This window comes from Phaseolus vulgaris, chromosome 11, assembly GCF_000499845.2.
Source record: "Phaseolus vulgaris cultivar G19833 chromosome 11, P. vulgaris v2.0, whole genome shotgun sequence".
Classification (NCBI taxonomy): domain Eukaryota; kingdom Viridiplantae; phylum Streptophyta; class Magnoliopsida; order Fabales; family Fabaceae; genus Phaseolus; species Phaseolus vulgaris.
In genome coordinates this window covers 43024177-43041077 of record NC_023749.2, presented here as the reverse complement: position 1 = coordinate 43041077, position 16901 = coordinate 43024177, and the positions used below count along the sequence as shown (strand labels likewise).

Sequence of the window (16901 nt, the reverse complement as noted above, 5' to 3'; positions counted from 1 at the left end):
CCCTAACATATCTATAAGCGGATATATATAAAATTACTCTAACGACCCTACCACGCGCTTTGGACCTATCCTGATAAAGAGTCATCTGCTCAGGTCTCACCCAGACCCAACGACCGAGCTGACCTCTCTTTACCACAAAGAACCAAGCATACAAAAATAATACCAAGAGTCGAGCACTGGTCAGTACACTACTAATAATAATAATATTAATAATTATAATATTAATAATATAAATAATATTTTTAATATTAATATTAATAGTAATAATAATAATAATAAAACTAATAATAATTATAATAATATCAATAATAATTTTATTATTGATAATAATATTAGTTATGGTATGTAGTATGGTATGTAGTCACTGAACCCAGAAACTAGTGAACCTGGATTCAAATTCCCTTTACTTCAAAATTGTAATATTATCTTTAATCTTTAAGAATATTAAATAATATATAATAAATAATATTAGACTTTTGCACTCTTCTAAACCGACAAGATAGACTAGGTATTGTTTAGAGAGTTTTTTCTAAACCGACACGCAAACTCCAAGCCCGTGCAAAAGAAAAAAAAAATAGAACCAAAAAATTTAGAGAAAGCCGAAACAAAAATGGTTTTTATTTAGAGATAACCAAAACAGCGGTTAATTCTTTCTCCACCAGATCATTTGTGACTTGAACCTCTTTTTCAAAATTTCAAAGAGTCTTTTGTAACTTTTATTTAAAAAGGAACATGCGGAGAAGCTCATTTGTCATGGTGAAGTCATGGAGGTGGTGGTGATTTAGTATTATGTTCACGAAAAAAAAATCATAAAAAAGAAATTAATTTTATAAATAAAAAATAATTAGTTGTTATAATATTAAATTAGAGACTATTTTAAAGATTAAATAAATTTTTGGTTTATAAATTAGTTTCTATAATTGTTAAATGGTTTCTAAATTGACATTTAATTAGCAACCAAGGTTTTTGTTACTAAATTTAGAATCTAAATAATGGGTAGTTTAAAACTTGGTAGCTAATAAGATACCAATTTAAAAACTATTTAACAATAGTAGAAACTAATTTATAAACCAATTTTTTTTTAGTTTCTAAAATGATCTCTAATTTAGTTACTATTGCAACTAATTATTTTGGTATCTAAAAATTGGTTTCTATTTGATGATTTTCTCGTAGTGGTTGTGGTAGTGGAGGACGAGGTATTGTTGTTAGGCGCGATGGAGTTGTGTTTTCATGTAAACATTTTCGTTTTCGTTTTCGTGTGGTGGATGCAGTAATATAGGTGGTTTTCGTTTTTGATTTGGTTTTTAGGAAAGTGACTTACGGACGTAGATATCAAGAGCTTGAGCGTGACCCAGGAAAGTTCAGCAAAAATTATAAAAACAGAAAAACTCAAAAAACCACAGAGAAAGAGCACGGGAAGACAGAGGGAGAGAACCCAAGATAGCACAACCAAACAAAAAAAAATCATCAAGAAAATCTTGGATCACTTCCTGAGTCTCAATATTCCAAAACCAAAGAATTTCCACTATATTTTATTATTGAGTTTATTAATGATAAGTTTTCTATTTTTCTCATGTTGTATAAATAGGTTGATTTCCGTGTAAATAAAATCATGCATTAATAGGTGATAAAATTTATCTACAAAATCTACTATTTAACCAATGTTCAACACTAGGCTATGTAACAAAATTTAAACCTATCATGGAAATCATCTGCAATCGTAATATTTTAACATCATTTTCGGTCAAATTCACATTACATAAACTCAAACTTGTTGAACAGGTTTAATCTATCACACTATTGACTTTGATATATGAAAGGACCCGACTATGTGCTCCACGGGATTTCTCCTCCACCTAAATATTCTCTCATGTAGCTGATTCTTTGATATTATATGAATCATTTCTTTTATTAATTGTGCTGCTCGTGAAATCTAAAATTCCAAACCGTTAGAGAAAAAAAATCCTTAACTAAACTAAATCATTTGAATGTAACAAATTGTCTTAAAAAATGGTAACACATTCCACAGTTTTGGGGATTGAAACTTTGAAAAACTATAGCTCCATGACAAGTGACAAATATGAAATAAAGCATACATAGTTAACTAAGTGCAAGAAATAAACATTTTCCTTATCTAGCATTCAGGATTGAAATGGTTACTTCATTGGTTGAAGAAGTTTGGCTTCTAAATTCTGATTGCTCTTCATTCATGATCCTATCTATCAAGAAACCAGGTTCCTTTGGTTCTGGTAATTCATTATCACTACTTAACATAACAACCACAGAGGACATGTTTGGTCGATCATTAGGTTGACGTTGAAGGCATAGAAGACCGATGTGAATGGAACGTACTGCTTCTGATAAGATGCATGCATCCTCCAAACACTTATCAATCAATTTTTCTGGTGTGCCTTCTTTCCACAACTTCCATGTCTACAAAATCAAAAATAAGTTATTATGTATTGCTTTAATATATATGAAAGTGAAGCTGTTATTTTTTTTTTCTTACTTACATGCCCAATAAGATTATGACTATGGTGTGGGTAGGTAACTTCTCTGTTCTTTTTTCCACTAATGATTTCCAGCAATAATATGCCAAAACTAAACACATCAGATTTTGTGGAGAATAATCCATGGATAACATATTCAGGTGCCATGTATCCACTATAAGAAAAACCAAGAGTTAGTTTAAAATTTACATGTAAGAAGATCTGAACATCAGCAATGGTACTTACTATGTTCCTACAATCCTGTTAGTATTTCCTTCAATTTGATCACCTCCACACATTCTTGCTAACCCAAAATCTGAAATTTTAGGATTCAAGTTGTTGTCCAATAAAATATTACTTGCTTTTAAATCTCTATGTATTATTCTTAATCTAGAATCCTGATGAAGATAAAGAAGTCCACGAGCAGTTGCACATAAGATATGAAAGCGCTTAGACCAGTCCAAAACCTCACTTTTAGTTGAATCTGTCAAGGTTACAATGTTAGTGTTAGTCTTCATTTGTGAAGATTTTTTAAAGAAATTTAAGTCTTTCAAGAATTGGATACTGACCAAAAAGAAATGAATCTAAACTTCTGTTGGGCATATATTCATAGAGAAGCATTTTCTCCTCTGCTTCAATGCAGCAACCAAGAACTTTAACCAGATTTCGGTGTTGCAGTTTGGCACACAATATAACTTCATTCTTAAATTCTGTTAATCCTTGTCCTGAACTCCTTGATAGCCTTTTAACAGCAATTTCTTGTCCATCTGCTAATACACCCTTGAAAAAAGTTTGACAAAATGAATAGTTATTTCAGTAGGCATGTTCACCAATAATTCATTTGTAAAAATAAGACACATGATATGGTGCTATTTACCTTGTATACAGGCCCAAACCCACCTTGCCCAAGTTTGTTGTCAGTTGAGAAGTTGTTGGTAGCATTAACTAATGTAGCAAAATCAAACAACGGTAGTTCCATACTATCTTCTTGTCCAACAACTTTATCATTCTTTACTACTGACACGTTTTCTTCTAGATTAATCATATCAGTACACCAGAGTCAGTGTGTTTCTTTTTTTTATTTGAAATATAAATGAACTTTCTGTAATATCATCAAAGTTTTCAGGAGATATTTAATGTCACTTTTGAGACCACACTAAAAACAAAAAGGTATGTATACCATGTAAACGAATTCAAAGTAAAATTCATATCACACCCTAACCATTTTTTGAAATTAATTTTAAGTTTAGTAAAATAATACAATTGAAGAAACTTACCTTCATACTTTCTTTTTCTCCTGTAATAGTATAAGATTGCCAATAGAATGACAAGAACAGTAGGAGCCACGGTGGTACCTATCAGCAACAATGCCTTCTTCTTGTGGGCATCTTTAGGATCTGCAGTTATCCTTGTTTGTCAAATTCAGTCCTTTCATTTTCTTATTTCCTCTTCTGGCATTTCAATGGTGCTTTCTTTCATTTATCTATTAACTTCACTTTCAACATATTTAATGAAATTTCTGACCTAACAATCTACTGCACTGCATTGTCATATATATCAGTATGTTGTTTCTATTAAAACATTGAATGTCGAATTATAAGAGGGATGAATCAAATTCACCAAATGAATGATAAAAAGGTTACAAAATTACGATTTAGCAGATTAAAGAATTAACAATATTAGAAGTTATTAGATGAAGATCAGAGTATTAATTTCACCTGTCCTTGAATCTGCCATTCGAATATACAGATATTGCCCACTTTGTGAAACAACCTTCAAATCAATAAGATCACCGAACCAAATAGAACACCCACTTCCTGCTCCTCTTATATCCAAGTTTGCATAAGCCGTGCACGAACAATTTTCCCAACACTTTACCTTGCATTCATCGAGTGTCATGCTTCTATTAACCCATGAATGTGTCGTATCAGGATACTTCAACCCAACAAATTTTCTAAATCCATCTCTCCTCTCTACCCTGCACCTCCACGGTTCACTTCTCACACACCCTTGTGACAAGTCCGCAGTCTCTGAAGACTTCGGTTGAAACCCTTCTAAACACTGGCACACAGGTGATGAATCAACCATGCAATTCGCATAAGAACCACATGGATTGTAAGTGTCGCAGATATCTCTTGGAGCGGTTTGGAACAACCTCCAAGTTCCGTTGTCGGGGATCCAAATGATCCGTTGGCGGCGGAAAAGGGTTTGGTTCATGACAACTATTGAGATCAGGGACTTGTTGACGGATCTGTATGAGTAGTACACTTCATCGTCGTTGTTGTTGACCAATTCGTAAACGAAAAGAGGGTGAGTGGTTAACATATTTGAACCAGCAAATGCACCACTGAACCGGATACCATTCCAAGGGCCACTCCTATGGTACTTAGATGTTCCCTTCCAAAGAACCATTTCAGGGTTGCTGTCAAATGTGATGCCCCATGTGAAGTTTCCAGCAGAAGGGTCATCCCAGTTCTTCCACGCAGTAATACTTCGATTGAGACCGGTTTTTTTGTTCCATCCAAGCTTCATTCCTGGTAGCAATGTGTCACAAGGGTAGTCAAAGCTTTGCCACAAGAACTTCTCTTCATTATTGCTGTGGTCATCATCGTTGCGAAGTATTAAGTTCCCGGTGTTTAAGAGTTGCAAAATGGGTGGTCTCAGAGGCTTTGTTGTTGTGTTTGTTGACCAGTGAACTGTGCTGTTGTTGGTGCGAAGGAGGAGGTTTCCGTCGTTGGTTATGGTCAACTTGGTGGAGTTGTCTTTGAGAGGGTGGTCACGGTTTGCAACCCAAACAATGGTTTTTACTGGGATGTTTTTGAACCAGATTCCTAGGTAACGGTTTGTGGAGTTTCTTAGGGAGAAGAAACCCAGTTCGAAAGTTTCGTCTTTGGACGATAAGGTGGTGCCATCATGGAGAGATTGAGAGAGGGTAAGTGTATCAGTTGAGAAAGCTTTTGAAAGGAGAAAAAGTAGGGTGCAAATACCAAGTGCGAGAGTGAAAATCGTCATTGCAGTGTGATTGATTCCAGTGATAACTGGATTGAATATATGTGCATTTACTGAGGGAATTGTATGTGTTACTGTGTTTGTTGAACATATCATGGGCATCAACTATGGCGGATTGACTTTGGGTTCGTGCATGGGCCTATGATATATAAGTACTACTTGTTTTTGGAGGCTTATCATTTATGTTTGGGTATTCATACATTGACATTTTTATTTATTTATTTATATCAAACTAACAATTTCATAAATTATTATTTTATTATAATATTTTATTACGAAAACGAATTGTGAAGTGAATGTATGTAGAAAGGGTAGTGTCATAGAAAAAACTTCCTTTATGTTTCCTTTAAACAAAGTAAAGCAGAAAGCAACAATATAGGAAAAAGGAATAAAATAAGAATGAAGGAAATAGGAAAAAAAAATGAAGCAAATATATTGCTTGGATGAGTACAATAGGAAGGAAGAAAGTGGTGAATTTTTTTCACTTGTGTTTGGATTAATGAAAAACTATAATATGAAAAATATGCTAAATAAAAATATATTTTAATGTAAATTTTATAAAAAAATAGATAAATAAAAATACATATTTCTTATATTTTTGTTAAATATAGTAAAATTTGAGCTAAATAAATTTGGAAAAGCTAGGCAGAATGTGTTTTCTTAGTCTGTAAAATTCTAAATATTTTAAATAATTCTCTAAAATATTTGTATTATTTTGTTTTCTAAATTTTAAAAGGTATTTTTAAATTTATTATTAATGACGTCAAAAAGAAAGATAATATAAATGATAAATATAACCAATAAATTTAATAATTAAAATTAATTTTGATTATATGTTAAGAGATGGATGTTTTATTCACTATTATTACTAATAAATTTTTTGAAAATATATTTAAATTTTAGAGAGACCTATAAAGTACATATAATAACAAATTATTTAGAAAACATATTTATATTTTAAAAAAAATACTTGTGCCAAATCTATTTCACAGTAATGAATTTTATTACACTTGTATTATATTTCCACTGTCTTGCTACACGCCTAGCTTTTGTCTTGGCCTATTTTTGAACTTCTCGTGGTCAAAAGAGGAGAGGGGTTATTTAGGTTAGTATTTAATATCATAGCCTTGTATCTATCACATTTCATACTCATTCCCTCTCTTTCAAGCAAAGAACTTTAGTTGGTGAGAGACTCATATTAATTTTTAGAATATGTTTATTATTAGTTTATGATTGAAAGAACACATTTATTTATTTTTTAGAAATATTTATAAAAAATTATCTAAATAGATATTTGTTTGGATATATATTTTTATTTTTAAATTTTTAACTATAAAAAAATAATTATTATATTAACTAAATACTTAAAAAATTATTTGATATCTAAATTAGTTTATATTATTAATAAATACTTTCTAAATATCTATTAAGATTTTAACTAATTATTTATCTTTAATAACTAAATAGATATTAATTTAAAAATTATTTAATAATAATATAAATTAATTTAAATATTAATAATTTTTTTAATTTTTAAAATAATATCTAATTTAAACAAATTATTATTTTTAAATTGTTTTTTATTTAATAACTTTTTTGTAAATTTTGTTTTCACATGAAAAGGTATATATAAGTCAAATTGTAAACATTGTTTAGTATCTATTATTTTAGGTTTTTCTATAAATACTTTTCAATTTCTCAACTTATAAACATCCACTTTTAACGCTTTTCTTTCTTATTCCTTTTCATTATTGTTATTTATAATAAATACTTTTTATTATCTTAACTACAAATAATCAAACAATTACTCTACGCAATAAAATAACAACTCTACACATTCCCTTAATTGTGAGTTATTTAATTTATTTGTAAAAATTATAGTGAAAATACTTGTTTTTCTTATAATTCTGTCCCCACTTAATTTCCAGTCATGTTTCAAGTCCTTGAGAGAATAAACTGCGACTAAGTTTTTTTGACACATAACTAAGTGAAGAACATATTAGTATTGTCTACAAATATTTTTAGAATTTATTTTTTTTTTACATTAAGAATTTCAATTTTATGTAATAATATATTAGGATTATGAACTTGAATGGGATATATTTTTCAAAGAAAAAAAAAACTCTATAAAACAAGTTTACAGAGTTTACTTAAATTTATATACAAATTTAATTTTTGATCTAGGACATTTATTTATATGAATATTTTGGAACGCATTTTGATTAATGGGCTAACTATCTCGAATTCGTGTTGTGTTGGGTCAACTGATAAGACTAAAGGCTGTTGTCGTAAAGTCATTAAAGACATGGTTGAACAAAGACAAAATTTTGAGATTTTTTATTTCTATAATTTATTCATTTTAACACAAAACTTTAATTATGCAAATTCATAAAGTAAATTGAATAATAACACTTGAAGTTCCTGTTGTCGTAAAGTCATTAAAGACATGGTTGAACACAGACAAAATTTTGAGATTTTTTATTTCTATAATTTATTTATTTTAACACAAAACTTTAATTATGCAAATTCATAAAGTAAAACTGAATAATAACACTTGAAGTGATCAAGAATTATATCTAACCTTTGTTAATTTATCATTTTGAGAAATAGAAGAAACTAATTTATTTAATTATACTTGAAAATTTTGAAAATAAAAATATTAATGATTAACACCAATCTTTACATAATTAATTTCTTAATCTTAATTTTAAAATTTTTTTAGATCATTTTTATTAAACCCTTATAATTCTCATAATAAACAATTCAATACAATTAGAAAAGAGGATATTCTATCTACAAAATATGACAATTGATGAGAAAAAAAAAACGAAAGATGACGATAGAGTAACTAAACAAATGTTAGTTCTTAGAGGTATATGGTATTGGTTTAAAAATCAATGTAATATAAGATGATGTTGAAAGTGTAAGGTTTCAATATCAGTTTAAGATAACGGTAAAAAGTATAAAATTATGTTGGTTTGTGAATAATTGATGTAGAAATTTATAATATTTTATCTCAGTTATGGATATAATGTAAATGGAATCTAGAGGATAGAGCACATTATTTTAGACATATAATATCATATTCGATATCAATGGAGTCTATAATCTACTACAGGAATGGGAAGGATTAGCTATCACAAATAAGCGTTTGTCTACACAAACATTATTTGTGTGGGCTAAGCCCATACTTGTTGGACAAAACACTTTTACAAAAATTATAGAATTGACTAAAGATACGTTAAACCCATCTACAAGTTGAAAATAAATTAGAAAATAATAATAATTATCTTGCGTTCATGTGGAAGAAACAAATTGGGATGCATAATTGATGCAATGATTAAAAAATATTATTTTAGTGTCCATGTAGCTAATGTGAAAACTTTTATAACTCTTATAAAACAATAAAAAAACATTTAATGTGTGTGGCAACTAAGTGAACGCAAATGAATTAATTTATGACATGGAGTTTTTGTTAACCTAGCCGACACTAATTAAATGTTAGAAAAAAAAACACGAAAATGAAGGACTTGTGAAATAAGTGACTAACCCACACACGAATCCTCCTTAAACCTAAATTCTCCCACAACTCGTGTTCTCCAACTTGTGCTCCCTAAACTTCCCTCTCAAAATCCCTAACCTTGCTTCCAAAAATTCCTTGTTGTTGTTGTGATGTTGGATCTTTGTAAGAGTGAAACTTGGTTGTGTCTCTAACTGCTTGCTTAAGAGATGAATAAAAGTAAAGAAAAAAATGATTTTAAGTGGAAGAATTTAATTTGGCCTTTGTTGTTTGAGAAACATTGATTTATATCTTATTTATGTTAGTAGCTATTATTTTAGTACAATGAGTTAGTAGACTTCCAAGTCTTTGTGTTAGTAATATGTTGTTTTGCAATTAAATGTAAATATATTTATATAAGTAGAAGACAATGTTAAGGAAGAATTTAAAAACTCATTTTTGGAATGTATGAGTAACATAGTTCAACAGTTATATAAATGCATGTTTGTCCTTCTAAAAAGATATAAATGGACATTTTAGTGTTGACAACCAAAGATTTCACTTTAACATATATGCGTATTATTTTAGTACATTAGGTTTAGTTATTGTTCATGTCCTTGTGACACACATGCATGTACCTTAATTGATTAGTGTCATCCATATGGTAGACCTACTCACAGAAATTAAGACTACATAATAGAAATATGTTTTTCCTATCATGTTATGCCCACTTTGATGTTTTCCTTTTTTTCCAATTTATTGCATCAAATTATATTTTTTAGGTGTTAAACAGCCTAAGATGTGCATATGTATAGATTTGTGTATATGTATAGGTCTAACACTGTTACATGTATAGATGGACCTAAAGGTCAATATTATCATATCCTAAATTTAATAATTGGCTTTCATCTTTCATTTTTTTATGCAATTTTGTGATTTGAATCAGCTAGTGTTTGGTTTGAGGAAAGGCTTCTGGCATGGAGGGGCGTGGAAGGGAAACCTGTGTTGAAATTGCCCTACAGGTGAGTTTTTTTTAATGAATAACCATTGTACTTTGTGACCCTTGTGAATTGTATATTTTCTTATGACCTGTAAGTTATAGTTGTATGCATTTGTTGTTGTGTGTTGGTTGTAATGTGTTATGAAATTTGCTTTATGGCCTTGTTTTCATTTTTCCATTTAGACTTAGATTATACACCTTTGAATTATATATGCATTTGGTCCTACATTAGCAAGAAATCCTATTAAATTTAAAGAAAAACAATTAAAATCAGAATTTTAATTGCATTAGTTCTATATAAGTTTAAGAAATCCTACAAGTTATTATCGAGATTACATGTGTGATCATTTCTAAGTAAACAATGAATGCATGTCAATAATAATTTTGTTTGTCCTAGGTTAGCCAGTCTAACCTTTTCCCATGTTCTTTATTCAGCTAATACAAGAGAGTTGACCCTCTTTAATGATGTCATTTAACTTGGGTTAGATACTTTAACCTTGTTTAGATGATCTAACCTGTGATAGATAGTCTAACCTTGTTTAGATGATCTAACCTGGGATAGATAGTCTAACCTGTGTAGTATATTTATTGGTTGGCTTGGTAGACAGTTTAACCTTGCTTAAATGGTCTAACCAGTGCAATAGATTTTTTGGTTGACTTCATTAGACGGTCTAACGTATGTTAGATAGTTTAACCTTACTTAAACGTTCTAATCTGGGTTAGACAGTCTAACCTGTGTAGTACATTTAGTCGTTAGCTTGCTCGAACGATCTAACCAGAGTTAGACTATCAAACCCAAGTTAGATCGTCTAACTCATGTTAGACTGTCTAAGCAAGCTAAGAACTAGTTATACTGCACATGATAGATTATCTAACCTAGGTTAGACCATTTAACCAAACCAGCCAATAAATGTATTACACAACGTCTACTATTAGTTTTTGCTTGTAAAATGTATTTGCTAAAATAACTTCTTGTACTAGATTGTGATGAATTAGTATTTCTAATAATGTTTATAGCTTGAAACAGTGTTAGGTATTAACAATAACTAACTAATAAATAAAGATGTAGGTACAAGTTTATAGGATAAACAATGACTCAAATCCTTGAGCTAAAAAATTAGACCATAAAAGGTATCATATAATAAGGTTATAAGGTAGGCCATAAGAATTGTGTCTAATAAATTCGTAGTACATTATATGAATTGGACATAATATATATTCTATAATAAATCTACAAGACAACTTCAAAGAAAAAATATCTAATACAATGCTTTATTCCACGGAGGCTAAATGTTAGGCCTTTATTAATGAAGTACTCTAGATTATGGTTCAAAGAAAAATGTATTAAATAAACAAATTACATCACATTTAAGGGAGCCTAAAACCTAAAATTATGAACTTTATAACAATGTAGATTAATAAGTAATGATTTTTCCAGTAATTGGATGGGTTCCTCCACACAATTCACAAGTGATTGGTTGATACTGACCTTGAGAAGAATTGATGGCATGTAATTGATGGGACAACTTGGACATTTGCTTTGTTAATGCTTCAATATGTTGTGTCAAAAAAAAATTAAGCTAATGGTGCATAAGTTGTGTTATGATGGAGGACCATCAAGACACCACAATTTTGGGTTGAGAAGATTGAAGAAGATAAAGGTTTGATTGGAGCATCCACTTTTGAAGAGTCTTTTTCCTCTTCTTATCCTTGTAAAATAATTGTACAAAGTAGTGTAGTCTTTTATTTTGGGCCAATTTTCATGGACCATGTATTGGGCCTAATAAAATAGGGTGTAAATAAGAAAAGAGAGTCTAGCTAGGGTTACAATTAGATTTCTTTGGACTCAATGCAACCTTAGACCATCTAAGGTTAATCAAGTAAGCATCTAGGTCATTTTTGGAGAGCATGTAGTGTGACTTAACAAGCTTGGAGTGACACCTTGTGGCATGGATAACATGAAGAGTCCACCTAGGCATTAGCAAGAATGGCATAAGCATCCACATGAAATCTCTTCAATGGAGAGAATTTTCAACCAATAGAGAAAGGTCACTTGTCAACCTCTAATTTGAGAGGATTTGCTCCAATGACAGGAAGTCATTTGTCACCATGAGAGTGGAGAGTTTTTAGGGTTTAAATATGAACCTTGGCTACACTTAGCACAATAAATAGAAATTTTAATCCTCTTGTAATTCAGTTTGGATTAGACTAATGAAATGTTGCCAAAATTTAGCTTCACTTGCCTCCTAGATCTCTCTTTGTTAACACTTTTGTGAGTGTCTAGCTTAGGCTTTTCAGAAGTTGGCCTCACCTTTTCTAAACCTCTACTTCCACACACCAAAAACACCTTTCCAATTCTGAATTCTTCATCCATTGAACTTCCATTTTTCTCCCATTCAATCCATCCAAAATGTGAAATTACAAAGCAAAGCAAAATGCAAGGTTAGATCTCATCATGTTAAGTTCTAACACTCCCTTTTTCTGACCAACTTGCCTATCATGTTGAACTTGATAATCTGTTGAAGCCAAAACATCACTTATCTTGGTTCCCTACTTTGCATCATTATTCCTCTAGTTGATGCATCTAGGATCACTTTAGTATCAGGCCTAAGAGTATTATGAAAGATACTTAGTTGGGCTATGTCTTCAAATCCATGGTTTGGACATCTTTTGAGTAACATTTTGAAGCATTCCCAACCTTCACAGAAAGGCTCATACGGTCTTTGCCTAAATGATGATATATCTGATTTAGCTTTAGTAAAGCAAGAGAGTGGGAAAAGCTTGTTTATAAACTTTTTTCTACATCATTCCGACTATTTAAGCTTCGGCTTGGATGGGATTTTAGCCATTTTTTTGCTTTTCCAACTGATGAGAAATGTAATAAATGTAGAGCTTTTCCAACCGATGAGAAATGGAATAAACGTAGGTGCACTAATATTATGTCCCTATCTTCAAATCCCATGGTACCAACCAATTCATAGAAAGTGGATAAATGAGTACAAGGGTGTTCATGATCCAATCCTATGAATTAATGGTTGCTGATTAAATTTAAGAATGTTGGCTTCATCTCCAATGATCTAGTTGCAGTTGGCATTGCTATGCATGAGAAATATCTTAGTCCTTGTTGCATAGTATAATCTCCTAGTGTTCTTCTCTACGAATTTACAATTCTTCCTCCCTCACTATTTTTATTCCCCATTTGACCAACCATGTTATCAAGTTGAGGTGGTTGAGATTATGAATAGGATGAGTTAAACTTGGATTTTTCTTCTTGATCTTCTTTGTCTTGTTTAAGCTTGCTTTGTTTCTTTTCTCAAGAGTCTTTCAATATCTTGCTCGAACAACAAATCTTCTATAGAGGTTTTGACGCTAGTTAGAATAAATATCAAAAGCTTTCTAAAAGGCGTTACATTAATAAAGAAAACAAAATAGTTAGAAAACAAAGAATGTTAGACTGTTCTTAAATGAAACAGTTATGCACATAAATTTACCATATGTACTTCTTTAAAATGAATGATATAACTATTGGTTTATAAGTTACACCTTTGTTTCAATCTACCTCTTATGAACCGAGACTTCTCTACTTATAGAGTTTAATGTCCGATTGCCTCAAATTTGCTCATTCATTGAGCAAATTGGCTTTCGTCATCTTGAAGAAATCTTTTGGCTTAGAGTCTATTATGAGCTTAGCGAATTCATAAATTTCTTAAATTTGAAGGATTCTTTTAGGTTTCGCTCCAAGCCTGACCTAGTGAATTTAACATTCTTAAGTATGAAGAAATCTTTTGGCTTTGAATTTTCTCCAAGTCAAGCCCCAATGAAGGAATTTTCTTAACCATGAAGAAAAAATTTCGTTGTGCATAAGGTCCAAACCAAACCCCAATGAATTTTAGGTTTTCTTCTTGGAGGACTTTTTTCGCTTAAAGCCTCCTAGATGCACTCAACAACCCAACTAGCTCTTTCTCTAGAATATATTTGTTTAGCTAATTTCCTCACTTAGAGGATCTTCCTTTCATTACTCTCTACTACCAATTCACTTATCCTTAGATGCATGCACCGAGCGAATTGGTCATTCTGCTACTACTTTTGTTTTGTTGCTATTTTTCTTTCCTTTCTTGCAAGTTTCCATCAATTCTTGGATATTCTTACCTCATACTAGGTCTAGCATGTTTTTTTAAATGAAAACACTCTTTTCATAATATTTATATAAAAATCATTCATTTTATATGCCTAATTTGATATAGAAAACAAGAACATTTGATACTTATTAGATAACTTAACATACAAATTTTTGTGTATCAAAATTCAAAGAATAGTCTGAAGATGTTCATCATGCTCCTCAATTGTTTTAGAATAAATGAGAATGTCATCTATAAAAACAACTACAAAATGCTCTAAAACTGGATGAAAAATCATGTTCATATAATCCATTAACACTATAGGAGCATGATACATCGAAAGGCACCACCTGATACTCATAATGACCATACTTAGTTAGGAATGTTGTTTTTTTATGTCTTTTTCCTTTGCTCTAATTTGATGATATCTTAACCTTAAATATCTATCTTAGAAAACACACATGCTCCTCTCAGTTGATCCATCAAATCATCTATTCGAGGGAGAGGGTAATTCTGAATGGTTAATTTATTTAACTGATGATAATTTACAGTTAGTCTAAAACTTCCATCTTTCTTCTTAATTAACAAAATAAAACCTCCCAAGGTGACACATTAGGACAAATAAACTATTTTGCAAGTAACCCTTCTAATTGTTTCTTCAATTCTGGTAGTTCAAAGGGTGACATTCTATATGCTGCTATTGGTCCACTTCTAAGCATCAAATCTATTGAGAATTCAATCTTCTATATTTTTCAAATTGACTACCTCTTTTTATTCCATAGAAGACAACAACAAATATCCTTGAATTTCATTCTTTAAGTGCTCACTTATTGAGTTGGTAGATAGTTTTAAAAGATCTTCGGTATTGGAAAATATTATTGATTTCTCTGCATAATTTAAAAGGACTTGATTCGAAAATAACTAGTCCATGCATAAGATTACATCTAATTGTGACAAAGGTAGACCAATTAAATTTGCAAATAATTTCCTATTTTCAATTAATAGTGGACAATTCAAACAAACTTTCTTGGTAGTTACAGATTCACTTGTGGGAGTGAAACAACCAAACTAGCATCTAAAAATGAGATTGGTAATTCAAGATGTTTGACACAATCATTAGAAATGAATGAATGAGATGTGCCTAATTCATACAATACATTTAAATTTTTACCTTTACTGAAACACATACCTTGACTTAGATCATGGTTTTGAGTGGTTTCAGACCTAGTCATGGCGTAGACTCACCCTATTGTCATAAGTCTCGCCTTATGTATAAAAGGATTTGAATGTGAGATTTATGTTCAAAAAATACATGGCCAGGTATCCCACACTTGAAACCGATAGGTCTTTTAGGATAATAGTCTTTGGCATAATGATATTTTGTCCACACTTTAGACACCTAATCTATTTTACAGGCCTACTTGAATTTCCTGAAGAAAATTTATTGGTTGGGGATTTCCAATGGGAGCGATTGTTGGATTTTCCCTCATTATGTCTTCTTTTGATTGGATGAGGTTCAAAATATCTTGGTCTATTATTTTGACTATTTTCAAAATCCACCAAAAATCTACACTTGTGAGTAAGCATACAAAAGTCAGAAATTTCTAATATTCTTATTGCTTTTCATAATTTAGGTCCAAGTCCATTCTCAAACTTTATACACTTCATTCTTTCATTTAAATGTTAAAATAAAGTAGAATACTTCCATAACTCCTCAAACATGGAAGCATATTCTCCAACTAATATATTCCTTGTTTTAATTGCATAAATTCTATTTATTTTCCTCTTTTCACATCATTGGGAAAATATATTTCAGGAAATTCTGTTCTAAATACTTCCCAAGGTAATGATTATTGCTCCTCCTTCTAGTAATCTCTTGGTACTATCCCACCAATATTCAACCTCTCCTACCAATATAAACACAATGTAATTTACCTTTTGGTTATTAGAACAATTCATAACTTAAAATATATTTTACATATCCTTAATCCACAACTTAGTTTTTTTTCAGGACTATAACCTGGAAGATTGTGGATTTTTGTTTCTCTTAAATTCAACTAAAACTTGTGACTAGTAATTCCTTCAAGTCATTGGTTTCTTAATAGTGGAACGACGATTTCTATGATCACTTGTACTACTTCAGTGAACTCATTTTTTCTTCTAGAATTCGCCTTTTGGGATTATATAAGTTAGTATGCATAAAAAAATTTGATTGACAAATTTCACAAATCCCATATGAAACGTTGATACCGTCTAATTCTAACTTCCTTTTTTCTCTCTTTAAAATATTAATATAAATAATTAATTAATATGTTTATATATATATATATATATATATATATATATATATATTACAACTTTTACATTGGATTTTTTTTTCTATTTTACATATTTACTTTTTTTTTATTAAAGAGAAAGGAGGAGATTATTTATATATAAATCCTTATTTTCATAATATGACTACATTATTCTATAATGGCGAGGAAACATATCCATAAGAAGATATAAGAAGATTAATTAATATGAAGAAGATTAATATGAAGTGTTAGCAACATATAGAAAGTGACCACAATTGGTCCTTCTAGAATGATCTAAAGTAATTAAGTTGTCCACAACATTCATATTCTAGTTGGTTTCTGGAAAAACTACATCGTGGCCACAGAGAATGGATTGGGATAATTAGGAGCCTCCATCTATGTATGTGATATTTTCACATTTGTATATTTTATTTTCATGCACAAAGAATAAAACAGGAAAGGAAGAAGAAATATCATGTAAAATGATAT

At 30.5% G+C, this 16901-nt stretch overlaps 1 protein-coding gene and 1 pseudogene across 2 annotated transcripts; one reads left to right on the top strand and one right to left on the bottom strand.

The window, feature by feature from the left end:
* Positions 1–1951: 1951 nt before the first annotated feature.
* LOC137829518 (G-type lectin S-receptor-like serine/threonine-protein kinase At4g27290) lies at positions 1952–5665 on the bottom strand. 2 transcript variants are annotated; one of them, XM_068636342.1, is made up of 7 exons: positions 4208–5665; positions 3767–3886; positions 3367–3521; positions 3059–3269; positions 2736–2973; positions 2514–2664; positions 1952–2433 (listed from the first exon to the last, which is right to left on the bottom strand). In XM_068636342.1, exons 1-7 carry the CDS (start codon positions 5598–5600, stop codon positions 2131–2133), a joined length of 2571 nt encoding a protein of 856 aa, XP_068492443.1. In that variant the 5' UTR covers positions 5601–5665; the 3' UTR covers positions 1952–2130. The 2 variants fall into 2 exon arrangements, with proteins under 2 accessions (XP_068492443.1, XP_068492435.1); XM_068636334.1 differs by having other exon boundaries at positions 3367–3518; positions 4208–5620.
* Positions 5666–9974: 4309 nt separating this feature from the next.
* LOC137808094 (G-type lectin S-receptor-like serine/threonine-protein kinase At4g27290) overlaps positions 9975–16901 on the top strand; it is an 18714-nt pseudogene continuing 11787 nt past the window's right edge.